This window comes from Antrostomus carolinensis, unplaced genomic scaffold, assembly GCF_000700745.2.
Source record: "Antrostomus carolinensis isolate BGI_N321 unplaced genomic scaffold, ASM70074v2 scaffold1658, whole genome shotgun sequence".
Lineage (NCBI taxonomy): Eukaryota > Metazoa > Chordata > Aves > Caprimulgiformes > Caprimulgidae > Antrostomus > Antrostomus carolinensis.
The window spans coordinates 7,764-34,318 of NW_010334783.1; the positions used below are offsets into that span (position 1 = coordinate 7,764).

General features: G+C 34.8%; 1 protein-coding gene across 1 annotated transcript in view; it reads left to right on the plus strand.

The window, feature by feature from the left end:
- Positions 1 to 26,555, plus strand: part of DOCK9 (dedicator of cytokinesis 9) — a gene marked incomplete at its 5' end in the record, with an annotated part of 71,184 nt that overhangs the window by 6,625 nt on the left and 38,004 nt on the right. The window contains 22 exons of the mRNA XM_010174283.1: positions 1 to 21; positions 2,371 to 2,453; positions 2,899 to 3,021; positions 4,837 to 4,916; positions 4,997 to 5,184; positions 5,308 to 5,373; positions 5,960 to 6,052; positions 6,337 to 6,460; positions 6,847 to 6,968; positions 8,358 to 8,444; positions 9,096 to 9,185; positions 10,746 to 10,861; positions 10,990 to 11,059; positions 11,197 to 11,322; positions 11,452 to 11,523; positions 16,391 to 16,537; positions 17,260 to 17,343; positions 17,993 to 18,104; positions 22,154 to 22,332; positions 23,099 to 23,215; positions 24,639 to 24,759; positions 25,492 to 25,625. The exon at positions 1 to 21 is cut by the window's left edge and continues 111 nt beyond it. Coding sequence (XP_010172585.1) covers positions 1 to 21; positions 2,371 to 2,453; positions 2,899 to 3,021; positions 4,837 to 4,916; positions 4,997 to 5,184; positions 5,308 to 5,373; positions 5,960 to 6,052; positions 6,337 to 6,460; positions 6,847 to 6,968; positions 8,358 to 8,444; positions 9,096 to 9,185; positions 10,746 to 10,861; positions 10,990 to 11,059; positions 11,197 to 11,322; positions 11,452 to 11,523; positions 16,391 to 16,537; positions 17,260 to 17,343; positions 17,993 to 18,104; positions 22,154 to 22,332; positions 23,099 to 23,215; positions 24,639 to 24,759; positions 25,492 to 25,625 — 2,355 coding nt within the window. The remainder of the gene's footprint in view (positions 22 to 2,370; positions 2,454 to 2,898; positions 3,022 to 4,836; positions 4,917 to 4,996; positions 5,185 to 5,307; positions 5,374 to 5,959; positions 6,053 to 6,336; positions 6,461 to 6,846; positions 6,969 to 8,357; positions 8,445 to 9,095; positions 9,186 to 10,745; positions 10,862 to 10,989; positions 11,060 to 11,196; positions 11,323 to 11,451; positions 11,524 to 16,390; positions 16,538 to 17,259; positions 17,344 to 17,992; positions 18,105 to 22,153; positions 22,333 to 23,098; positions 23,216 to 24,638; positions 24,760 to 25,491; positions 25,626 to 26,555) is intronic.

The window sequence follows — 26,555 nt, forward strand, 5'->3', positions numbered from 1 at the left end:
AAAGGTATGTTATCTTCTTTTGTGGCGTGGAAAAAATTCTGAGGCAAGACAGGTTGATTTGAAATTACTAAATATAAATCAAAAGCTTAATTCTTTTATAGGAAATTCAGATAACTGGATGATTTGATTTAATAAGTTGTAGTTATTGCTAGTAACTTATTAATTGAAACATTATAGATAAAGTCTAACATTATTAGGAAACACTTATTTAGCTTTTATAATTTTGACATAGTCTATAATTTTTATAATAGCTTTCAATAAACTGATTTGACAAAAGAGTACTAGACTGCAATGTGAAAATTGAGTTGAAAGTTATTGAACAAAATATTAAATATAGGTCGGAAATTAACTGTATGCCTCTCTTAGTTAATGTATCTTATTTACTATATCATTGTTGTTGACTTTTTGTCACTTTTTGGTGACTACAGTTTACTGGAACTTTATCTGCACTCTTGCTATTTTTTCATTCAGAACCACTGAAATAATTAAGCCTCTGTTTTTATGTATAAAATGCTTTGCAGATTTGGTGGAATTCCAAGTTACTTTTGGAAATAAACCACTGAAACATCTTAAGTTTGCAGGAGTCTAGGATGACTAACATTTTTATGTTTTTGGAAAAATATGTACAGGAAGCTTTGTCAGTTGCTGCTGCTTCTCTGTCACTGAAGAAACAGAGTTTTAATTTAATTGATTTACAGTTATGCTTAAATAGCTGGGCCAGGATACTAGGAGAAAAGTGTTTTTGTAAGCAATGTCAGCTACTGTTGACATTCTTCCTGTTTTCACATAGTGAATGGGAAGAAGAAGGGTTAACTTTCAGTCTCTGCAGAGGAGCGGTGTTGTTTCCTACTGATTTAATGCTGGCTATTCTACACAAAAAACCCTGTATTTTTCACCTAGTCTTAATATAGATCAGAGTACTGATTTGCTTTTCCAGGAACACTTGAGATTTTTTTCAGCTGTCGTTGGAAAACAGCAGCTTTGTATTTTAGGAATCTGGTTTTGAAGTGTATGCTGACTGTTGCTGAGTTAAAACAAACCTGAACTGAGTAACTGATTTTGGTGGTCTTGGGCCTGAGCCACATGAGAAGATTAAGTAAGCCCAAGTGTTCCAGATTTGATGCCGAGTGCTGGACTTGTGTTGCCCTGTACTGCAGGAATTACCAATAAGAACATTAATGGTTATATTAACTATGCTGCCTGTTTCTGGTATTAATTTGCTTATAATTACATACAATTGAACACTCAGTTTGAATTTTGTTCTGTTCTTGTTCTGGGGGATTACACCGTATTAATTTGAAACAAATCAGAACAGTACCAGCTATATAGGCCTCTGTGTGTGTCAGTGCAATGAGCAAGTTCCAGTTCCCTGCAGAATTACTGCTCTGGGAAGATGGGAGCAGCAGATTCTGTAGCCAAAAGGTCACTTGTTCTCCCCTTAAACATTGAATACGGAGAATTAATGATGATTATTTATGGAGTTTCTATGCTTCTAGTGCAATTTCCCCCTTTTTACAGGAAAGCATAGTGGAGAGTTGGCTCAAACAATACATTAATGGAAACAGCTCTTCATAATGTCAACAGCATAGATCAGGGATAACATTCAGGCAGGTTTATTCTGTTTTTCTGCCTATGGCAAATAATTCTGCCCTGTGTAGGCACATAAGAAAAGCTGATTTCTGGAAAAGAAAAACCCACTGCTCTGTCAAGAGCTTCTGCTTTAGCTCAAGTGGTTCAGCTCAGTGTTGAGCATCTCATACTAGTGGGATGTTGGTTCGATATAATGGAATTGTTTGTTCATGTAAAAGTTAACAAAACAAAATTTAAACTTTTAATGAAATAATATTGCAATGTCCACACGTAGGATTGTCCATGTGATCTTCTTAGAACTCCTTCCCATATTCTGTGTAATACAAGTATTGCAGAGTGTTTCATTATACTCTGCAGGCACGTGTTCTGGTACCCAGAGTGGGTGGTGAATAGGGGAGCAAGTGGAGGAGAAAAGGTTTTTGTCTGGGGTCACAATTTTGTCTTAAAAACCAGTTGAATTTTGCTCTAGCTTTCGTATGAGGTTTGTATATAGTAATCTTTTTCTTGCTTAATTAAATATTTATTATTGGGAGCGTAGATGGGTCTGTGTTTTCATCCATGGAATGCTGTGAAATCAGCAGGCCCTGCTTAAGCTGAAATCAGTTGTTAAGAGGTATTTTCATTTGTCTTTCACTCACATACTTAGGGTTAATCTTCTAAAGAAGATTTTCCAATTCAGATCAGTGTCAATATGTGGTTGGTTGGGTTTTTTTTATCTTGTGCACTAATGTTGCAAAAATATAGCTTTTAAAACGTGGCTATTTCTTATGTCGCTCGCAGGTTGCGCAGAAAGTTTTGAAGAACGCTAAGCAGGCATGCCAGAGATTAGGTCAATATAGAATGCCTTTTGCCTGGGCAGCTAGGTAAGGACAGATCTTGTCAATCTGTATTTTTTCCTAATTTTTCTTTAACATTATTTTCTGCATCTCGCTTCTTGTAAAACTTAAAGTGCTATTTAGATTATTTCTTGTTTTACTTTCAATTAACCAAAGATTTCTGACAAACTTACACTTCAGCTCTATAGTAGGAAAAAAGTTATTAACGTTCATTATATTATTATTCAAACCATTGAATATTGCCAACTGTTTTCTATTGTCAGTATTTTTAATTTTACTAAGAATGAAATGGTTCACACTTGATTTGTTCGGCTCGCCTATTTATATGTTAAAACTTGCCTACAATGACAAGAGTATTAAGTGCTTAATATGAAGGATATAGCAGTATGTTCTAATTTGTAGTAAAAACATTTCCTGAAGTGAATTTCAACACTTTCATAAACTCAGCTGAAAGCAAGATTTTGACTTTCAGGACACTGTTTAAAGATGCCTCAGGAACCCTGGACAAAAATGCAAGATTTTCTCCTCTCTTCAGGCAAGACAGTAATAAACTTTCAAATGAAGACATGCTGAAATTGTTAGCAGATTTCAGGAAGTAAGTCTAATTTCCTCACTTAAAAAAAAACAAAAACAAACAAACCAACCACACTCTAAGCCCCCTCCTACCCCGAGGTCCCACCTTTTTTTTTAATGGTCTTGAAATGGAGCATCTAATATTTTGATGTATGTATTTGTATGGTTTTTCAGTTAAAATAAAGAAGTTGTATAAATATGATCTTGGCCTTGATACAAGCTACAGATCTTTCCTTTGCAGGACTGACGTATTATGCCATATCTAACATGCAGTAAGCATCATATCCTGAAGGAGCTCTGTGTTAGGAGTTAGGCTTGCACAGTACACTCTTCTGGTTCTCAGAGGAAAACAAGTATGAGCATAAATCATACGTTTGCTGGCCTTGGACAGAGAATGCTACCTCTCAGGGAAAAAAAAAAAGTGTCCAGCCCTCCTTCCTTGGGAGTACATGTGGCTCAGGATGCCTAAATAACAGAACACTGGTCATACGTTTTTACAAAGTATTCCTAAAGACTGCATCAGTTTGTGTGCAAGGTTTAAGAATCTCCTACTGGCAGATGACCTTATTAATAAACTAGTTTTAATCCCCTTTTTCATTAAATAAGTTGTAAAATAATAGAGCAATCTTTGCTGCTTCGCAAAGGCATTTCCACTTCTGTTACGGTACAGTCAGCTGAAGTTGTATTAATTTGCTGATCACAAAAGGCTTGGGCTGTAATTATTATATTCTCGCTTACCGAATCTGACAAGGCGATAAGGTTTGTAATAGGTACTTTAATTCCATTTTAGCAAGCTGCTGCTTCAAGTTTCCTTGCTGTTGACATAGCATTGGAATTGCTGTGTACTGATACTCCTTGCCATAAACAATATTCTTGAAACTGAAACCAATATAGTAAATTAGCCTGCCTCATCACTTTACTTTGTGACTTAAGGAAATGCTTTTAGTTATTTCAACATCCTGTTGGTTGAATCACATATAGTATTTCACAGGAATTTTAGTAAGAAAGAGATTGTAATGTGTAAGGCTTAGCTATTGGAATTAGAATCCAAACTCCAGCCAGAAAAAGTTGTTGGTTTCACAGCATGGGATTATATTTTGGGAAAAATTTGCATCCACTTCTTCTGCAATAATTTTAAAAAGTCATGCTGCTGACTGCCTTTACTAATAAAGGGTCCCACACTGGTGTTTTCACATGGAAAATACTCCTACTTCAAATCATGTTTCGGAATTACCCATATGATAACGTCTAAGAAATTTTATAGTAAGCTAACTAATAGTAAATATCTTGCAGGATGAGTTATTGCTCTAGAAAAAGTAGGAGGTATGAACAAAATTACTGCGCAGAAGACACATTTTGTTAACTTTGTGATTTCTCTCCCCCTTTGCTCTTCCCCCAGGTTTACCCCTTTACCATAAATGCTTGTCACTGGCCATTGAGATTTAAAAAGCCTACTTATAGGTCCCCTCTTTGCTACAAATGATAGTGAGTTATTACATGGCAAACAAACCCTATCTTTAACAAAGATTTTCATTTTGATTTAAAAAAAGAAAAACATCATGCTTTTCCTTAAACTTTTCCACACTGGTTAACTGGTGAATAAAGCCTTACTTCCTTTTTTTTTTTTTTTTTTTAAGAATTTAAAGGAGAAGAAAACTGTGAATCTAGGCAAAAAACAAGACCAGATCAGTCATTCACCCCCACGCCACCTTTCCTCTCATACTCCTGCTTCAGGATATTACTTTTGCCTCTGTTTCCTATTATCTTTTTTCTCTGGCATCAGATAGTTTGGCATTTAGCCTGACTTTGAGGGTTGTTTTTTTTTTTCTTCCTATAGACCTGAAAAGATGGCCAAACTTCCTGTTATTTTAGGAAACCTGGATGTTACAATTGATAATGTGTCACCAGATTTTCCAAGTAAGTGTTAAAAACACTGTTAAATGGACATTCTGGCCTTTTCTCTTCAGTTTTTTATTGGTTTTTTAATGTATTTTCAGATTATGTTAACTCATCATACATTCCCATGAAACAGTTTGAAAACAGCACCAAGACACTAATAACGTTTGAAATAGAGGAATTTGTTCCCTGTATACCAAAACATACTCAGCCTTTCACCATCTACAACAATCATCTTTATGTTTATCCAAAGCACTTGAAATATGACAGTCAAAAGTCTTTTGCAAAGGTGAGTACAGAAAAACTGTACATTCTTCTTCCTCTGGTTTGGTTAAGATTGTTTACATATTATGTTTCTGTGATGATCTGCACAATTAAGTGTTTGAGTTTTTGTTTTTCAATACTGCTGTAGGCTAGAAATATTGCAGTATGCATCGAGTTCAAGGATTCTGATGAAGAGGATTCTTTGCCTTTGAAGGTTAGTCTTTTGATTTTTGCAACTGGTAAAAGAGTGAACAGTTAGCTGAGTAACACAATAATACTTGATTAATTTATCTAGTTTGGGATGGCAGCTTTCTGTCCTTCTTTGCATTTGGCATAAGAATAACTCCTAGATGACGTGCCTGTTTTTGATATAAAAGATTACTAAAGAACCCTGAAAGCATTTAATTTCTTCATATCAACAAAAATTCCAAGAATAAACTTGTTGCAAACAAAGGTGGCTGTGCAAGCTCCGTAGGAGGAATTCTTTAAGTTTAATCAGTAAAGCTTTAGATCAACTGTAGAGCCGACCTCTGTGTTTGTTTATGAGCTGCCACAATGCATAAGAGGTGCCTGTAAGAAAATAAGTAGAAAAATGGATAGGAATCCTCAGATAAAATCACAGTTTCAGCTCTACTACACAGCAGGAAGACTACAGATCATGTAATCTCCTGTGTGTGCAAAGGAACCAAGTTAGACACAAGTTTAAATATTTCAAATTCTACGTGAAACAGATTCTGAGGGTGAAAGAGGTTCACAGGAGTCTTTTTTAATTTTTTTTTTCCTTTTTTTCCTATTATTAGTGTATCTATGGTAGGCCAGGTGGACCAGTATTTACTAGAAGTGCGTTTGCTGCTGTTCTGCATCACCATCAAAATCCAGAATTTTATGATGAGGTAAGCTACCTTTCTGAGGTCACTTTTACTGATTTAAGTATTGTGATGTAAGTTTCAAAAATATAAGAAAAATTTGAGGATTGCGAAGTTCTTGATAGTGATTTCAGTTAAATCAGACCTCCCTTTTCACTGTGAGTAAATTTTTCTAAGTTTTGTATGTATGATTCTTGATCTCACTTCAAATAATATGTAACCTGGAATTGCTTTTGAAATGTACAACCAGCATGGTATGTCACAGCTCTAGCTGAAGACTTCTACAACGGTTGTGATTCTTTACCTTTCAGATTAAAATAGAATTGCCCACTCAGTTACATGAAAAGCACCATTTGTTGTTCACCTTCTACCATGTCAGCTGTGATAATTCAAGCAAAGGGAGTACAAAGAAGAAAGATGTTGTTGAAACACAAGGTTCGTACGTGAATGCTTTACTTTCAGTTACTACTGGGGAGATTTTGTGAAGGAATCTTATATGGTAACCTGTGATGTTTGTGATCCATATAATGCTTTCTAACTACATTACACTGACTGAAAGATTTCATTAAGTATTTATTTTAATTTAAATGTTTCAAATGTTGTTTTAGAATGTCTATCAAATTTATGTTTTTTTCCAAACTCAATGACAATATATTTGCATTTTTAATTATTTCTAATCATTTGAGTTCAAATCATTTGACTTTTATAGTAACATCTTCTGGTTTATGAATTACATATTAGAAGTGTACAGTAAGACTTTTGCAAAGGGTTTATATAAAGATTCATAACATTTAAAATTACTTGTCTTTCATGTTCTGTAGTTGGATATTCTTGGCTTCCTCTAATAAAAGATGGAAGAGTGGTGACCAATGAGCAACACATCCCAGTGGCAGCAAATCTTCCATCAGGCTACCTTAGTTATCAAGAAGTGGGGATTGGAAAGGTAAGTTATACAAAATTGCTCTGATATTTCAAAAAAAGATGTAGAGAGAAGATTTGATTGTAATCTTCCAGTTTGTTAAGTAATTTAAGTAATATTCTAGTAGAATTTTTTTTATTTTATACTTGAAATGACATGCTTTGCAAAAGTTAGACATCTGACTTCGAGGAAACAGACAAACTCAAACAGAAATGGGAGACAAAACTTAAGACTAAATTCTGACTTTTACAAGAATTTGAATCAACCTACCCTAGTACAGTTTTTTGTTTGAATTGTTAAGTACTTATTTCTGTTATTATTTAACTGATGCAGGAAATGTTTGTTTCATTTTTTGTAGTAATAATCAACTAGAAGTTACAGTAATTTTTAGATATATTAAACTATTTTGAGTTTATGAAGATATGCAAATAATCTGAAGTCCTTTACTAAATTTTTTTTAGCATTTCATGCTGTCTCCTTTCAGTAAGTCCTTTATTCCTGAAAAAGTCTTATCTCACATCTTGATTTTTGTGATCTTTATACTTCACGAGTAAAACTTATGGTTGTATTTTTCAAAGCAGAAAGCTTGCAAAATTATAGTGATAAAAATGATACTGAGGGGGATACAAAATGTAAAATGTGGTAGGGGATTTGACTAAGAGAACGAAATGCAGAGACAAAATTGACTGATTTTGGAGGAAGAGGCCTAAAATCAAAAGCAAGAGGTGCTGCTCTCCTCCTATTCTACCACCTTTTCTTTTTAAACTCTGCTGTAAGCTTTCCAACCATCGTCTCCTCCACATCTTTCATCTTTTCACATTGTAGGTGTATTCTTTATGCCTCTGCTGTTCATCTCTGCTCATGCCCATAGGTAGAAGTTTAGGACCAATATGACTAGTAGATCAAGCAGTAAAGTCTCTCCCTAACTGATTGTCAAGGTAGACAGCTGAGGATTCCCATTCTCAGTTCTTTGGAAATGGGATGGGAAGGAAGCACTGGCTGCTACCTATTGGTGACCTATGTTAAGATTTAAAGTCTACCAGTATCTGTGGAAACTCTTGTGTTATTTTTCTCAGAAAACTAGTAGATATTTCTCTCTAGTCAGAAGTTTTTTTGCACAGTTGTAGGGGAAACATGAAATCTGTGACTTATGGAAAAGCAATTTTTTTAGCCAGTGGGGAAACTACTGTGGGACCTTTAAAAAACATTTGAAGTTTCATAAATGCTTTTGGTAATATGACCTGCATAACTTTCCTTTTTTTATGACTTTATTCATTGCACACATTTCTTCAGCCTGTTGGTTTGTTGTGGGTTGTTTTTTTTTAAAGTGTTGTTTGTGGTACTATAAACAAATTGTTTTACTCTACTGTTCTGCTACATTATTTTACTGTTCCTCTGCATGTGTGTGTGCAGCATTCTGGTCCTGAAATTAAATGGGTAGATGGAGGAAAACAACTCTTAAAAATATCCACTCATCTGGTGTCAACTGTGTATACACAGGTGAGTTATAAAACAAATTACTTTAGAGAAAGTTTTAGGAATAATGTATACTTGTTATATGTATATACAATATTTGGGGAAGATTCTGAAGCTCAATGTGCTGATCTCTTTTTTTTCTCTTGGACACTCTGCATAGTATCTCTTTCACATCCACTGTGAAAATCGGCCAGTCTCAAATGGAAGCTATTAAAAATGTGACCCTTTTGTCTAATGATGTCATCTGTTCCAATCTGGATTGTCCTGTTAGATGAGAGGTCATATTTGTCTGAAAACTATTTACTGACATGTCTACAAAGCAATGAATCCTGTTATATCTGCTCATAAAATACATATTACGATTGGCTGGGATAACTAACATTAAGTATGCTATTTTCTGCATGTCAGTTGGTCTGAAGCAAAAATATGTGGTGTTTTGGACAATACATTTTGTATTCAAAAATAATTGGAAATTTCTTGTGTGGGTTAAAAAAATATCAGTTACATGTAAACTAAATTAATCTTCAGAGTAGTGCACTTCAGTTATTTTTGAAAATTGAATCTATGGACATGTATATGGATTTCTATATATAAATATTTTTAATGTGTTCTGGTTTGGATTATGGATAGTCATGTTAGATATTTTTTAATTTGTTGTTCTTTTGTCTTTGACAGGACCAGCACTTGCATAATTTTTTTCAGTACTGTCAGAAAACGGAGTCTGGAGCTCGTGCACTAGGAACTGATCTTGTAAAATATCTTAAGGTATAAAGTGACAGTGAATAGCAGATTATATTATTTATTTATACTTTCGTAAAACCTCGGCTCTTCAGACATTTTCTAGGTCTCATTAAAAGAATATGCAGTATAGAAAGAACAAAAAGATACTTCCTGCCCTAGATAAATTTATAGTTGCAGTATAAGAGGAAACCACAAGACATGGAGCAGCTAGAACAAGTCCAGAGGAGGCCACCAGGATGATCCGAGGGCTGGAGCACCTCTCCTATGAGGACAGGCTGAGAGAGTTGGGGCTGTTCAGCCTGGATAAGAGAAGGCTCTGGGGAGATCTTATAGCGGCCTTCCAGTACCTGAAGGGGCTACAGGAAGCTGGGGAGGGACTTTTTACAAGGACAGTTAATGACAGAACAAGGGGCCATGGTTATAAACTGGATGATAATAGATTTAGATTAGCTATTAGGAAGAAGTTCTTCACTGTGAGGGTGGTCAGACACTGGCACAGGTTGCCCAAGGAAGCTGTGGATGCCCCCTCCCTGGAAGTGTTTAAGGCCAGGCTGGATGAGGCTTTGAGCAACCTGGTCTAGTGGAAGGTGTCCCTGCTGATGGCAGGGGGGTTGGAACTAGATGATCTTTAAGGTCCCTTCCAACCCAAACCATTCTATGAAATAATGAGACAGTATTGGTCAGCCTTATTGAGTGATAATTTTGAAACACTAATGGCTTAGTTTGTCAAAATAATTAAATTGAACTGCACTTGGGAATGGTAAGGAATGATGATTCTACATTTTCTAAAATATGTCTTAGGAGGTCATTCATCATTGTCACGTCTACAGTTCTCTTTCAGGCTTGGATCAGTAGAGTGCATGATTTCCACAGCAATTTTGTCTTAACCAAGTAGGCCAGATTTTTAATATGAAGCTTAAAATTCATTCACCTTAAAATCTGTCTAAGGTATCACAAATAACTCCTCTGATAATACTATCAATTAATAAAACTGGACTGTCTACTCAGGCAGGACACTTAAGTAAGAACTTAACTATTGAACTTCTGAACTGGACTTTCTTTGTGACCATGGTTATGTCAAAACTATGGCTCTGAGTCATTTTCCTTGCCCCAAGACTTCTTTGATGAACTTTGGTACAAAACAGGACGCATTACATTAACAACAGGAAGATGGAATAAATCTATTTGTAAACAAGATTTTTTGGGTTTTTTTATTAACAGATATCAAAGTATACCAGGATGCCACTGTCATCTTGCTGTGGTGTACATATGTAGTCTTTTCACTGAAACATTACCTAGTGTGCATTTCAATGGAAAAGTACAAATAACTATTTCTAAAATATTTATAATAAAACCTAATTTTTATCCCTAATTTATTATGAAGTGAAAAATATTTATAAAATATTTATGTTGGAACCTGTTCTCAATTGCTTTCTGTGCAGTTGTATTTCATGTATTAGACACCAAACTGGGCAAGCAGCATGTATTTTTGGAAGACGACTTGCATTTAATTTTATGGTTTCAGAACTTGTGATTTAAATGCCATTGTTTCAAGGAAATGATAATATTACTGCTTTCTTTTAGAGCCTTCATGCTATGGAAGGCCACGTGATGATAGCTTTCCTGCCAACTGTTCTAAACCAGTTGTTTAGAGTTCTCACTAGAGCGACTCAAGAAGAAGTTGCAGTCAATGTGACAAGGTAAAGAATTTTAAGTGCTTCACAGAGCGATGACTGGGTTATCCCATGAACCTGTAGCTGAGTAGTATTTTTCCTGTTGCAGTCATAGCTTTCATTGTAGGCTTACTTGGTTTCTGACTTCTGTTTAGGGTTATTATCCATATTGTTGCTCAGTGTCATGAAGAAGGCTTGGATAGCTACCTGAGGTCTTATGTCAAGGTAGGTATAAATCAATGAAATGTTTCCTTTTTTTATTTCTTGAAAAAGAATACGTTACATTTAGTTGTATCTGTTTGATTTCAGTTGTTTCATATTATGTCATAATTTCATATTATATTCTGTTTTTTCTCCCCAAGTATGCTTATAAAGCTGAACCCTATGTTGCTTCTGAATATAAGACAGTACATGAAGAATTGACAAAATCCATGACAACAATTTTAAAGCCATCTGCTGACTTTCTTACAAGCAACAAACTACTTAAGGTATATATTGAACTGTACCTTTTACTGTATGTTCTTACCTGGTCATAACTGAAGAATAGGAACTAATTGTATTGAAATAGTTGTCGAATGCATGTGGCAATTTTAAAGAACCTTTTCTTTTCTCTGCAGTATTCATGGTTTTTCTTTGAAGTTCTGATAAAATCAATGGCTCAGCATCTGATAGAAAACTCTAAAGTGAAGGTATGTCAACTCTTGCCAAAAACCACGTTGTTCTAAAGAGAATTTATATAGTCTCTTCTTTCTCCAATCACATATTTTAATTGCATATTAGAAGAAAAGGTTTTATATATACATGGTTATGATTTTTATATAATATCTTTATTTGTAAGAAAGGAATGGAAAAAGCAAAGCAGCAGGAGAAATCAGTTGAAATATTAGAAAAAACTACAGGGCTAGATTCAACATTGCTATGAAGGGATAGAAAACCCTTTAAATCCATACAGTAGAGCAGTTTGTGTAAATCATCAGACTCTTTAGTAAGATTTCTTAATGATTCTGGTAGAAAGAAGCTGGAAGTATTATGTATCACTGTGGACGTTGATGTAAGTACTACCCAAAAATATGTAGGCTTTTTCCTGAGCAGTACAGTAGCTGTGATATAAAATTACTCTGGGATCAGTAAATCATGCAGTTTACAGTCCTTCTGTGTGTGATATGTGTGTGATAAGAATTAACAATATTTCTTTCTGTGTTATTTCCTGTGCTGGAAGGAGAATGCTAAAATTTTAGAAATGGGCATTTTTCTGACAGCTTGACCAGTAAGCAGTATTTTTCTTACATTGGTGACACCTTTGCAGTTTACTTACTTCTGTATTAAAACAAGTCTTGAAAGTTTCAAGCATACAAAATAGTCCCAACTGAGTAACATACCAGGTTGATCTGGAATCTGTTTTCCTGTTCATGTTACTGGTTTACTTTTAGTTAGAATTTAATCATATCACCAGCCTGATAGTAATCTAGTAGTAAATAAAAAATCTGCCTTAATACAGTATTCAACTTGACTCATTTTAGCACTAATTACTGATACATAATTAGCAGAATATCGTAATAATAGGGAGGGAGAACATGATTTATGGATTCAAGTTGAACTACACATTCTACTGAAATACATCACTCAGTGAAGATACCAGACTTCAGCATTGCACCCTTTGTAGAAATAGAAGGAAATTTTTTTTATTTTATTTTTTTTTTTTAGCAATCTGAATTAAATAAGGAGAAAATCTAACATGTATAACTATTTTTCCCACTGCTCTGGAGTGATGGAGGAGCTCAGTCAGTTTGTGAGGCTCCTCACATAGTAGCAAAATCAGTTGTGTGTTTTAAACTTGATTTTTCCCCACTTCAGTCTGCCCAGCTCTGTTTTATTCTGACTTTCAGTTTCTATGAGTAGATAACACCAGCAAAGAATATCTGACTTCATCCTATTATTTTGCATTTGAAAAGGCCCTCAAATTTTTGCTTAAAGTGTTACGAGGTTCTAGCTGCTGTGTTGCATTTTTATGTAAGGAAAAGGAGTTGTCTCCGTTTAAAATGTCATGAAGAAGAGAGTGATCGCCTTCCTGTTACTGAAAAGAAAGGATTCAGTAATTTTGGTTTTCTAAATAAAATTTCAGCTTTTAATTGGAGCAGTGGTTCTGGAAATTCTGGAACCTTTGTTGGGAATTTTTTTGAAAAAACAAATTAGACAGGTGTTGTCAGGAAAGATATATTTTGTGCAAAAACAACTTGATGCACGCTAATATAGGGCTGTAAGCTTTTTCCTGGTATTTGTAGTCCGTTTAATCTAGCAGTATGTCTGTCTTTTGGAGGGGAGAGGAGGGATAGTGAGTTTACATGGTACAAGTACTACAGATTTAAGTATCCCTTGAAGTGTGAAAGAGGGTAAGCTTTTATCACTAACTTCTTCAGCTTTCTAGGGAACTGTGACAGCTGCCATTTGTTTAGGAGTTTTTAGAATGCAAATATATGCACAAAGGGTTTGCTGTGCATGCAGTGTAGGACATCCTTTTGCATTTAAGATGTCAAACTTCTTGCTTGTGTTAATTGATCAGCTCTTTGGGAATTCCTCAAAATTTCTAGCAAACGCAAAAGACTTAGAACTGTTTCTACCACTAATCAATAGAAATACTGTTAATGCAAACCAAAGTAAGAAAAATATTCAGATAGACTTTTTTTTCCATGATTCATAGTATCTGTTCCAGTAATTCAGGATCTGTAAACTTAGTTTCCATTGCTGATTTGATATTCCTTGAGGAAGGAGTTTGTGCCTCTGTTCTCTCTGTGAATGGAGTATTTATTTCACCCCACTATTTTGAGCTTATTATAATCAGTTCAATTAATTGTATTAGTGTAATTAATCAAGTCAACTGAAATGAAAGTATAATTGTATAAAGCAGAGAACACTGATTCTTATTTAAAGCTGAAATTTTTTAGAGACTTCTGGAATTGAATTAAAATTTTATAATTTAAAAATTATGTTGAAAAAAACTGAAAGAATTTTTATTGGTTTCAGTACTTACCTGACAGTACTTTTTATTTTACAGTATTCAGCTATGTGAGAAGATACAGTTTTTCTAATTGCAGAATGTGGTACATCTGAGCAAGGTTTTCAAATAAGCAAAGGTTATATAATTTTTCCTGATTTCAACAGAGTACAGTAATAATCAAAAGTTTGGAGAGAGCATATTGGTTAAAAAAAAACAAACTTCAAAGAAACCACTAACTTGCTGTCATGTAAATTTAATTATAATTTCTTTATTTCTGATTCTAAGTTGTCAGAAAGAAGTAGATAAACCACAAAAGTGTGATCTAAATACTGCTAGCACTTTTAACTCTGAGAGACCCCATTTTATTTCAGAAAATAAGGATGCACAGTGAGTTTTTTTGTAGACTTGGAAAGATTTATGGCTACAGAACCTACTAAGATGATAAAAGTTCATGCAGAGATTTTCCTATGCAGCATTGAAACTACCGAAGTGTTGCCACATTTTTTTGTTAGGACTTAGAGGTATAGAAGCATGTGGTAATTCTGCTTGAAGAGGAAAAAAAACCACCTCAACCCAAACAAACAAACAAACAAAACCCCAAAAATGAACAAAACAAAAACAACCAACCCCAAAACCCTAAGCTTGATACTGGAAAATACTTGTCTGGTTTCTATCGATGTCCCACTCAATAGTGTTCCTGCATGCTAGGTGTACTTGTATAGGAACCCCATCATTTCAGCTTAATATTTTGTTTGTTTTTAATAGTATTTTCAAAAGCAACCCCCTAATTTTCCCCCCTTTGTTCCATTGGACAAAGGAAACAAATTCTTTTAACATGCACCTTTGGATTCTAGTACTTTGTTGTTTATCACCTGGAATGCTGTTCTTTCTCTTTCTTCCCCTGCAATAACATGAAGAAAGGTTTAAAGCTTTTAAACTACTGGAGTGACTTTTTATGACAAATTTTTGTTGTTTCCACATTTCATGTTAAAAAAGACGTTTCCACTTTTAGAGGTAACCTCATTGTCATTTTCCCTGTGACATGAACGAAAAAGCAGCAGAACTCACCTCTTCTTTGCTCGTCTCATTCCTAACGTCGCTTCTTGATTTACAAACCCCTTAAAGATTAAATAAATTATTTTGATAGCTTTTTTCTGTCTTACTGGGTAAAATAATAAATGAAACATGCATTCAGATATTTCCTACTTATAAGATCTGATAAAAAGATGTAGCAAAATTATTTCTATAGCAAGAATTTTGTAGTATTTTAAAAAATATTTAATTTCTGTCCAACAAAGACTGAGTTACAAGAATATTGTAGGACACTGACATACCCACCAACAGAATTTTTAATTGTTATTTCATTAATGAGTGCTGTTGATATTTATACAGGGATCTTTTTCAACCTTAATATCTATCATTTTAAAAATAGAACTAGAGACTTTGGCGCAGAGTTCAAACACAAAGGCAGCAAATTATGTAATCAGCAATTTATGCAGGGCCTTGACAATGACTTGTTCTGCCTAGGAGTGTTGAATTCAGTATAGTTCAAAAAACTATTGAAATAACAAAGTATTCAGAGCACTCAAATGTTGCCAGGAAGAAAAGACATAATGACTGTACAGTTGAAACGGTTTTCATCAATGTCAGCTTCTTCAGCCTTATACCACCTGTCATTAAGTCCCTTCAGATAAAAAGACAGAATCTTTATTAAAGGTTGTAAGAGGGAGGTAGGGGAATAAGAGATTCTACAGTGCCAAAAAGCTGAAGAGAACTTTTTGACCAATACTCTTCAGAATGTACAAGATCATTGATGAAGATAATACAGGTGGAGAGTGGAAAGGAGGAAATTGTGAATGCAGAGGAAATCTTGTAAGCTAATTGGCAAACTACCTCAAAACAAGGGAAAACAATCATGATTGTGGAAACTTAGAAACATGGAGAGTAGGATTCTGAAGTCTAGAAGACCTGAGATCTGAAGTCACTGATGACCAAGAGAAAGAAAGAAGCACAGCTGAGAACTTCCACAAAGGCAAAAGACAGAAGAGTTATTAAAAGCATAGTTGCAGAACAGCAAAAACTGTGTTGTTTTTTTTTTCACAACAGAAAACAGAATCTGATAATAAAGTTACTACATGTGAACCAGCTGTTGTCTGCTTTGGAAAGGAAAATAGATAAAATTCAAGAATTCCCTTTTATTCTTAGCTTCTGTCATCAGGTTTATTGTAGCATAGAAAAACATTAATGCCTTACACTTACAAACTTGTATGCATGTGTTTTTGTCATCAAAGACTGCCTTGCTTGAATTTTAATAACAGATGTTAGTGCACCTTGTAGTATTTTCTTTTAACCAACTGCTCTTCCCCCCTCCCACCCCCGCTTCAGTCTAGAAAGTTCAGGATAATCCTGAATTTAAATGAAATGTTATTTTAAGTGGCAAATGAGAACATTTGAAAATTTTCTTTGTATCCCTTCTCCCTGTTGGTTTATCTAAAGTAAGTTTTCCGATATATTTTATTGTTATAAACCATATAAAATGCTATATCTGAATTTGTTTCTAGCTGTTACGAAACCAGAGATTTTCCGCTTCCTTTCATCATGCGGTTGAAACAGTTGTTAATATGCTAATGCCACACATCACTCAGAAGTACAGAGACAATCCAGAGGCTTCAAAAAATGCAAACCATAGCCTTGCTGCCTTTATAAAAGTAGGTACACAACGGAATTGGGCTCTGTGGTTACTTTTTCAATAATGCTGACTCTTCATGGATTTTAAAGAATGTTGAAGCCAACTAATATAAAACTGAATATGCATAATACTTTTAAAGTATAATTCTGTGTCCAAGCTAAAATGCATTGAAGTATAATTTGCATATTCTGTAATCAAGAAGATATTTCTTCAAGTTTGTTTTTGGGGATGGAGGTTTAATGAATTTGTATCTTATCTAAAATGTATTTTGATTTTTGTTTCTTCCCCCCCCACCCCAAAAAATATAATCTAGGTTACCTTCTAAGCCTACAAAAGCTTTATACGTTGAGTAGTGGTTTATTTGCATGCATTGTATGCAGACAGGCTTTCAGCATCTTTCCTTTATCAGCTAATAATATCCAGTAGGGAGAAAAAAGGATGGGAAATAAAATGGTAGATAAAGGTGCTAGTGGCATGTCATTTTTGTTTCTGTCAAGACAGATTTCTTCTTTTTAAACTGTTTTCTATTTGCAATTAGTTTACATTCTGTACTCCAAGGGAAAATTTGATATTCGTATATGTATACGTATATTCAATTTGCTTGTTTTATTGGTTTTTATATTCAAACTGAAATACCAACAATATCTTTGGAAAACAAACTTCTTAAATACAGAAATGTAGTTACTAGGCACTGAGGCAGTACTAAATCAATTCTATCTTGTTTTTTCTTGTTTTCCCCAGAGGTGTTTTACTTTTATGGATAGAGGCTTTGTTTTCAAGCAAATCAATAACTACATCAGCTGCTTTGCCCCAGGAGATCCAAAGGTACTCAGTGTTTTCAAACAAACTATTTTAGGAGTTGCCTCTTCTTGATGCACATGGATAGTCCTGCATTAAGACTTCAGACTTCTTTCCAGATATGCTCAAGCATGTTACTTCCAAGTCCCTCTGCTGTGCCTAGAGCATTTTTTTCCCATCAAATCACATTTTCATATTTTGATTCCTATCTTCAGGTGCAACTTTACCACCCTAGAGTGTGTATATTGCGAAAGCGGGGAGTGGTGGGGTTGCAATGCTAAGCAGAAATTTTAAACCTGAATGTGAGGAAGGCTAAAGTTGGAAGAGTCGATATCTAATAAGTTTTTGTATTTTTACTGTAGTGGTGAAAGCATGTACCGGATGTCCAAATAATTTCTTCTGTGGATTCAAACTTTTCTTATATCAATACATAATATGCTAGTAAACTTAAATAACTTTGGACAGCGGAAACAGTAAATAGAACTATATATCCAGTTATCAGTTATCAATTATGCTGGTATTTCTTTATACTGACACACAGAACTTCGACAAGTCTATATCCCTCATACTGCAAGACTGAAAGAAAACACCTTTTTGTGTTAGAAAACTGTTTTTAATGTGTTATTCAAATCTTTGCTTCAGCTGTTTAATTTATCCTTCAAAATTATTTTTGCAGACTCTCTTTGAATTCAAATTTGAATTTCTCCGTGTGGTCTGTAATCATGAACACTACATCCCCTTGAATCTACCAATGCCATTTGGAAAAGGCAGAGTTCAGAGATACCAAGGTAAATTCTTCCAAAGACATGTATGGTATATTTCTTAGGTAGTACCTTTTTATTATTAGATGTGTAGACTGTGTAACTTCAGGTCTACAAGACGTTGGAAACCTCAAAATTGTTAAATGGAAGCCTAAAGTTGTAGTCTTTTCATTTAAACTTAAAGGAATAGTTTAGGCAACCTATCCAAAGTATCTTGTCATTGAAAGATATGGTAAACTACGTTCTTGACTCTGCCTCCCTTTCCTGCTATGATTAAGTTTGCTCTTTTTTAATGAGTTAGCTTTTAATTCACTAGCTGCAGAAAGCCTGCAACACTCCTGTAGGTAGATGTGCAGTGTGAGGCTTCGTGTACTTTTTACTTTTTTTCATATACCCATTCGAGTTAAAAGGGACTTCAGTACATCCATAGTCCAACCTCCTGTTCAGGTCACCTCAGACCTTCCCTTTTCCAGATGGAACAAGCTCAGTTCCCTCAATTTCTTCTGATAGGACATGTGCTCCAGCCCTCCAGCTACCTTGGTGGTCCTTCACTGAACTCAGTCAAGTTAAGATCTTGCTTGTACTAGAAGACTCAAAACTTCACGTGGTGTTGCAGATATGTCTAACAAGTGTCAAGTAAAGGGGAATAAACACTTCCCTTCACATACTCAAAGTACAAACTGTTAACCACCAACCTTTGAGCCCAATGATCCACCTATAGTTCTTTTGCCATTTAGGTGAGTATTCACCTAAACTGTAATGTTTCAGTTTGGATACAATGACCCACGTGGACATCTGCTATTCTCCCTTTATCCACAGATCTAGTGAGTTCATTGTCTAAGACAGGTTAATCAAGCACGGTTTACCCTGGGTAGATCTACCCTGGCCATTCCTGGTCATGCTCTTCTTCACTTGTCCAAAAATGGGTTCCAAGAGGACTTGCTCCATGACTTTTCTAAGGACCGAAGTGAGGCCTGTAGTTCCCTGGATTTATTCTTGCCCTTTTTTGAAGATGTGTGCAATATCTACCTACAGTCATTGCAAGGTCCCAGTTATGTGAGACCCCTGATCACCATGGATTAAAAAAAGGTGATAGTGAGTGGTCTTCCAGTGATATCAGCTAACTCTCAGCATCTCATCTGCTGACGTGGATTTGCATGACTGGAGGTCGATCTCAGGAGATCCTTGACTTGATCCTCAAGCACTACTGATAATTCTCTTTCTTGAAGCTAGTCTCTTAGACTTTTAAGGCTTGGGAACCGTGGCAATGAAGGATAAGGTAACAAAGATATGGAGCACTTCAGCTTTAAGCCAAGTCCACTTTCTCTAAATCATAGACCCCATTCAGCAAATATCCCATGTTTTCCTTATTCAGGCTTTTAATTCTAATGTAGTGGTAGAAGTTGTTCTTATTGCCATTTATGTCCATTACCAGTCTCAGCTGTTGCTGAGCTTTGGCTTTCCTGGCACTATCCCTGCATACTTGATCGATGCTTCTATATCCCTGTTTTATAGCTTGTTCTTTTTTTGTGCTGGAGCTCAGTCATGAGTGCCCTGTTTAGCCCAGCTGGGCTCTTGGTACATTAGCCTTGTACCAAAACAAATACAACATTAGCTATTGCGTTTGTGGCTGTGAAGACATTATGAATTTCTTCCAGGTATTGAACTATAGGAGACATCAATAAGCAGAGGTGAGGCAGGTGCTTTTACAAGTAATGAGTAAACCTGCCTAACATTTATATTTTTGTAGATTAGGTTATTTTTTTCTGAAATATTTATTCAGTAGACTCTGCTGGCTTAGTAAAGTTAAGGTTTCATCAAGGTGGTAGAACAAGATTTAGGACTAAAAGCTGGACAGCTGCATAGAAATTGTTTCTGTCTTTGGCTTTTTCAGCCTGCAAGAGTGTCCCTGGATAATAACACTGCATAAATATTTCCATAGAAAAGGGACTATGTTGTTGGTTTAGAGGTCCTAAGAAAAGAGCAAAACTTAAGTGTTTCTAATGACACAATAAAGAACAGTGTAAAATGCTGCTCCCTGGTGAACTAGGAGTTCAGCCAGGAAAGAAGACCTTTATCAGAAGTGTTTCTGGCTCTGTTTTGCTGTCTCAAGCAAAAGAGATCTCAGGTGACATGAGTGGCTATTAAGTGAGTTACAAGAAGGCCTGTAGAACATCTGTGCTGTTTTATTTATGTATGTTTCTGACTTGATGGATTCCCTTACTGGGAGAGCTCAATTACTGTATTGAACAATTCCAGTCAATATGAGAAACTCTTGAACACCTTCTCGGCTGAAATTTTAAGCATATGTACATTCTAATAAATAAGATCTTCAAGCTAAAGTTTCTCTTAAGCTGTCATACATTGTGGTGCGTTGACCTTGGCTGAATGCCAGGTGCCCACCAAGCTGCTCTATCACCTCCCTCCTCAGCAGGATGGGGAGGGGAGAAAATAAGATGGAAAAAATCAAACTTGTGGGTCAAGACAAAGGCAGTTTAATAGTAACAAAGCAAAATTGCATGTGCAGAAGCAAAAAAAGAAGAACAAAATATTTATTCTCTACCTCCCATCAGCAGGTGATGTTTGACCACTTCCCCGGAAGCAGGGCTTCTGTATATCTGTAGTGTTTACCCCAGAGGACAAATGTAAATAACAAATGCCCTCCCTTCCCCCTCTGGTCCCCTTGCTTTTATTTCTGAGCAGACAACATATGGTACGGAATATCCCTTTGGTCACTTTGGGTCAGCCATCCTGGCTGTGTCCCCCTCCCAAGACCTTACCCACTCCCAGCCTACTGGGGGGCAGAAAGTGTTGGGGAGACAACCTTGGTGCTGTGGGAGCGCTGCTCACCAGTAACCGAAACACTGGTGTGTTATCAGCACCTTTACAAAACACAGCGCTATGAGGGCTGCTGTGGGGAAAATTAACTCTGTCTCAGACAGACCCAATACATATATTCAGTATGTAAACGAACTGGATTATTTTATTATACAAAAAATACTTCTAAAGGGGGAGCAGTTTCACTTTGCTGTGTCAGATGTGCTGGGTTTTTGTGTGTCTGTGTCTATATAATATCTGTGTATATGGGTCTTAGTATAGATTTACAGTTAGTTACTACTAGAAATACTTTATGAGATTGCATTGCGGTGGTTTAAGCATAAATGTTCAAATAAAATGTTCTTCAATTCCAATTCTATTGCAATTAACACTGAATATATAAATATTTCTGGAAAATATAGTATTGTTTAATTGTAGCAGAAAAATTGCCTACTGTATTACAATGTAGGTCTAATTTCCATGGATTAATTTATCTTGTTTAAATATTATTGTGCCCTTTTGTGTTCTGATGTACTGAGAAGAAAGTGCTTAATTTAGACCTGTGTATTGCAAATGCAGTCTTTTCATTACATTTTTACTACACACTACAGATTTTTGGGACCATTTTCTTAGAGAATATAAATTAACCAAGATCACGGTTGTTAGCAGGCTTTGTAGTCTATATTCATAATAGATAATGTGTAAGATAATGAAGAAGGAATTTAAAACTACAGTACAGAAATCCAAAACTTCTTAGTCCATGTTTTGCTTTCAGTCCTTCAAATTTACTAACCTGGGACTGAACCACAAACTAAAAATTAAATTCTACTTCTACCATACAACCAAATCCCTGAAAGACAGAATGTGCACAACCTTTGTGCACTGTCTGTGTTTTCAGTGCCAGAATATAGATTTAAAATTTGAATTTGGAGCTATAAGGTGCTGGTCCAGGTAAATTTAATAAGAATGCTTTTGAATATTGCACAGTATTTAAAATATATGTTTTTTTAAAATAATGTATTTAGATTTCTTCAGCTTCTGTTGATTGAACACACATCATCATTGTCTTTTTAATAAATGCATCATTATGCAGTGAATTGAGTTATGGTTATGTGAATAACTATGATTAAATATTACATATATGAATATATATTAATTTGTCAATGATGTTGGAAACATTTTAGTTCAATTTTAAGTTAATTGATAAATTGATTTTAAATAATACCATCCCTTACATAGGACTTGTACTTTACTTCTAGACCTTCACCTGGACTATTCATTAACAGATGAGTTCTGTAAAAATCACTTCTTAGTGGGGCTGCTTCTAAGGGAGGTGGGCAACGCATTACAAGAGTTCAGAGACGTGCGGCAGATTGCTATTAGTGTGCTCAAGAATTTGATGATAAAGCATTCTTTTGATGATAGATATGCTTCCAGGGTAAGTGTATTGCTATGCTAGTAGTACAAAATAATAAAGATTAAGTGTGCACACGCACAGAAAGCTTTTTCTTTCACAAAAAACTTGTTAATTTGCAGCAATGCTATTTCTGTTCAGACTGTGATAAAAATATGTATGGCAAATCCCATGTCTTTACCAAATGAAAGCACAAAGCACCTTTTAACATAATTACATGTTTATTACATTTTAGCACAGTGTAATCTAACTGTTGTTCATAAAGTAATCAGATTTTTATGAATGTTTTTAAAGCTCTTATTTTCATTAAACATTAGCTATTAATGTTTGGCAGCTGTCCTTCCATCATCTATTATTTGTAAAATCACTATAAGAAAGCTGTAAGGCATTATAGTAAATTTTGAATAATTTTTAGTTTTCCTGATTCTTTTTTTAATATTCAGTTGTGGTGTGGAGAAACCATAAAATTTTAATGGAGGATTTAATTAATTTATCAAGCTAACATACTATTCATTTACTTGGTTAGTCTTTGCTAAAATCACATTAATTTAGGTTTTTTTCTACCTTATATTGAAACATTAAATAATATGTACTGACCTTCTGTAAATTAGAATGAAGTACAGTGATGATCACTGCTTTTGCCATTTATAAACTTATGGATGTGCTCTGGCTTGGCAAATATTTATTAAATGCTCCTTTTCTTGTAACTTTGGAGTGAATAGCTTAAAAAAAAATTGGTGCTTAAAAATTAAATCTGTAATAAGTTAATGAACTGTTAAACTCTATTTAGAGCCATCAAGCAAGAATAGCCACTATGTATTTGCCACTCTTTGGACTGCTTATAGAAAATGTTCAGCGAATCAATGTTAAAGATGTGTCTCCATTTCCTGTTAACCCTTCCAGCAATGTGAGTGACCATTTCTGTTTGATATTCTGAATTATTTTTATCATAATTTGCTGATAATGTGTATATGAAACGCTGCACACTTTTTGGCAGTTTCATAAGCTTCAGAATTCTGTGACTTTGTTCTCCTTGCTTTCTATAAGATTAAAAGCTTAGTTCACCTTCATGGCTTTGGATGCAGTTTTTCTGGTCCAGCTAAGTTATGCCTAACATGGTAACTGACTAGTTTGGTCCTATACATAGGTTACAGTGACTTTATTGATCTTTACTTGAACCTCTGAATATTTTTGGAGAGTGCTAGGCCACTAGCATCATTCTAGTGCCCTGTGATTATACTGCCAATGTAATATCTTGTGTTTTTTCTTTATTTCTGATACCTGTGCCTATATTTCAATACAAACTGTAGACCGCACAAGATTGGACCCACTGCATCTTTCTGAGTGTTCTAGGATCAGCCAAAGAAGCTGAAGGAACAGTGTATTTGAAGTAAAAAATATCAGTTGATTCTGCAATTTAATGGTGTTCCTTTTGTAACTGTTAACCAGTTTTGATACACTTTCTGTGAGCAGAGATTTCACTAAATTTTCTGGTTTTTACTTAAAAATTACACTTCTCTCTAGTCTTCATGCTAGTTTGTATAAACAGTTTGTCTGTATTCTTGTAGACTCTGGCATTGGAGGCACTTGTACTTTATTTTTACGCAAGGGGATAGTGCCCCTACATCTAACACATAGAGAATTAGTTGTGTTCACTAAAATCCCACCAGATCCAGTAGTTCCTGTTGCTGTTTGGCAGAAAAGATTCTATATTGGTGGTAGATTTTTTTAAATCTTATTTTCCAGTTCAGTCCAAAACTGAAATAAATGGACCCCCCCCAAAATTGGTTAATTTTCTAGAAATTAGAGAAGCATTTTTAATCTTAAAGGAGCGTGCTTTTGGAACAACTGCAGTGTAAGAAGATTACAGGAGAATGAATTCAAATGGAATTTTTGGAGATGTATGATGATATTTTATAGTTGCACACAATTATTGAATCCAAGATTTAATTATTAATGTATTCTATTTTTGTCCATATCTTACTGTGTTCAATTTGGTATTAAAGAAATTCACAATACCCTTCCAACAAGATAAATGTTTGGGTGTTTGAAATAAAAGTAATTTGGATCATTTGGAAATATCTGGTTTTTAGCATTTAAATATAATGGAATATTCATTTCTTTAATGTTTCCTGAGGTATCTTAAGTTTTAGGCTATCCAAAGCTTGTGCGGAACATCTTATTCCATCCTTTTGAGCATATTTAATAGAAATTAAAATTTAAGAAAAAAATATTTAACAAATACTGCTGTCAAAGATAAAGTATGTCATATTCACTAAATCCATAATGTTGAAAAACAATAATCACATTTTCCTCTCTCTTCCAAACAGAGTGCAAAGGATGATGCACTTAATTTGCCAACTGCAAGTCAGCTAGTAACACCACAAAAATCAGGGAACACATTGGATAACAATCTTCCTAAAGATGTGTTTGGTGTTATCTCTGGCATTGGTAAGCACTTAAAAAATAAAATAATTTTTAAAAGAACCAGTTTCCTTTTTCATTTGTTACCAAAAATAATTATTCTGTGTCCAACTTTGGTTGCTTTCTGCATGTATACTTGAATGTTACTGCTACTTTCATTAACAGAACCCTAATGCAATCAACTGTTCAGCATGGGCAAGAATTCACAGCCTCTGTGTGAAGTCTTTATTTTGGGATCTTTTTGGTTTTGCTTTTCTGTTTGAAACTAAAACTATTTCCTGGAGAGAGCTACTTTTTATTCCCCCATCAAAGTTGATAGTTCTTGTCTGGCTGCAGAGAAATAGGAGACAAGACTAGTCTTAGTCACTTATGGCGAGAGTGCCGTAATCCATGATTTTGTACATGATGTTAGAGACCACCTCTAAGATGAGCAAGGGGAGTTTTTTTAAATATACATGCTTCTTCATCTAAGTGTGTATGTATGGCTACATATGATTTTTATGCATATGTGTATGTAGTTGTACATAAGTCCATGTGTATGTACATGCATATATACTTTATGAAACTCTAGAATAAGTTTGTCTTTCTTAAAAGTAACTAAATGGAATTAATTATTTGCTTTCTTAAAATATATGTACACATTTTTAAATTTTTAAACCACACATATGGTGGTTTTATAAGTCTGACTAAACTGTGGAGTGACTTTTTCATTATATGTATTGTTTGAGATTATTTTTTTTTTTTTTGGGTTTCTTTTAGCTTCACCATACACCACATCAACTCCAAATATTAATAGTGTGAGGAGCGCTGACTCGAGAGGCTCTCTTATAAGTACAGACTCGGGAAACAGTCTCCCAGAAAGACACAGTGAAAAGAGCAATTCTCTTGACAAGGTAAAAAAAAACAAAACAAAACAAAAACCTGAAGTGTATTCCTAAAATTTCATCTTAAATCTCATAAGAGTTAAGTTTTGTAATCTCCATTGGGAATGGGCTTTCTAAGATAACTATAGGGCAGATAGGTTTTTTTTCTTTTGCAGAATAATTATCATATGAACTCTTTTTGCATTGCATTTATTAAGCTGTTTTGCTTAATAGACAATAGAAAAAGATCTTCAATGTAGAGACATAAACAAGCAGTTGTTGTTTTCTTTGCTAGAGAAAGGCACTAGATGAAAGAACTGAGTTCTAGTTAGGGCAGCTTTGATTTTGTGGACATCTTTGCTCCATCCAGTTCTGTACATGATATATGTAGCTTTTAAAAAATGTTTAAAAACCAGTTGCTGTGCTTTCTCTAGGTGATTTCTTTTATATCAGTTTGACTTTTCTAAATCATTTCATTTTAAAGCTGTTACAAATTAGGAGCTGTGGCTGCAGTAGCTATGAGGTATTCAGTCATGTCTTTCTAGAGCTTGTGTTGATACTGATCACATTTTATTTTCTTAGATCTTGTTGTGCAAGTCACAACATGTTAACTTTTTCCCCTTGACTCTGACATGCCTTCGTGTGGCAGAGAGAGAAGCTTCTCAGAAGGCACTCTGCTCATGCTATGCGCCCTAATGGAGAAGAAGAAGAAAATTCTCACCCTGCAAAGGAAAACCGTGTTACTATGGATTTTTCACTTCTGACAATTCCAGCTTTGCCAGAGAAAACTTTGCATGCTGCTTTCTCTCTTCACTTACAAGAAGTATTTGGTTTTTGTGCTTGGTATAGCAAAGCTCCCGAGTGAAGTGTGTGATCAGTAGTTTTGCCACTTCTTTGCAACAGTTGAATTTCAAGGCAAATATGTACAATGTAACCATGTAAATTAAATTACAGACTTGC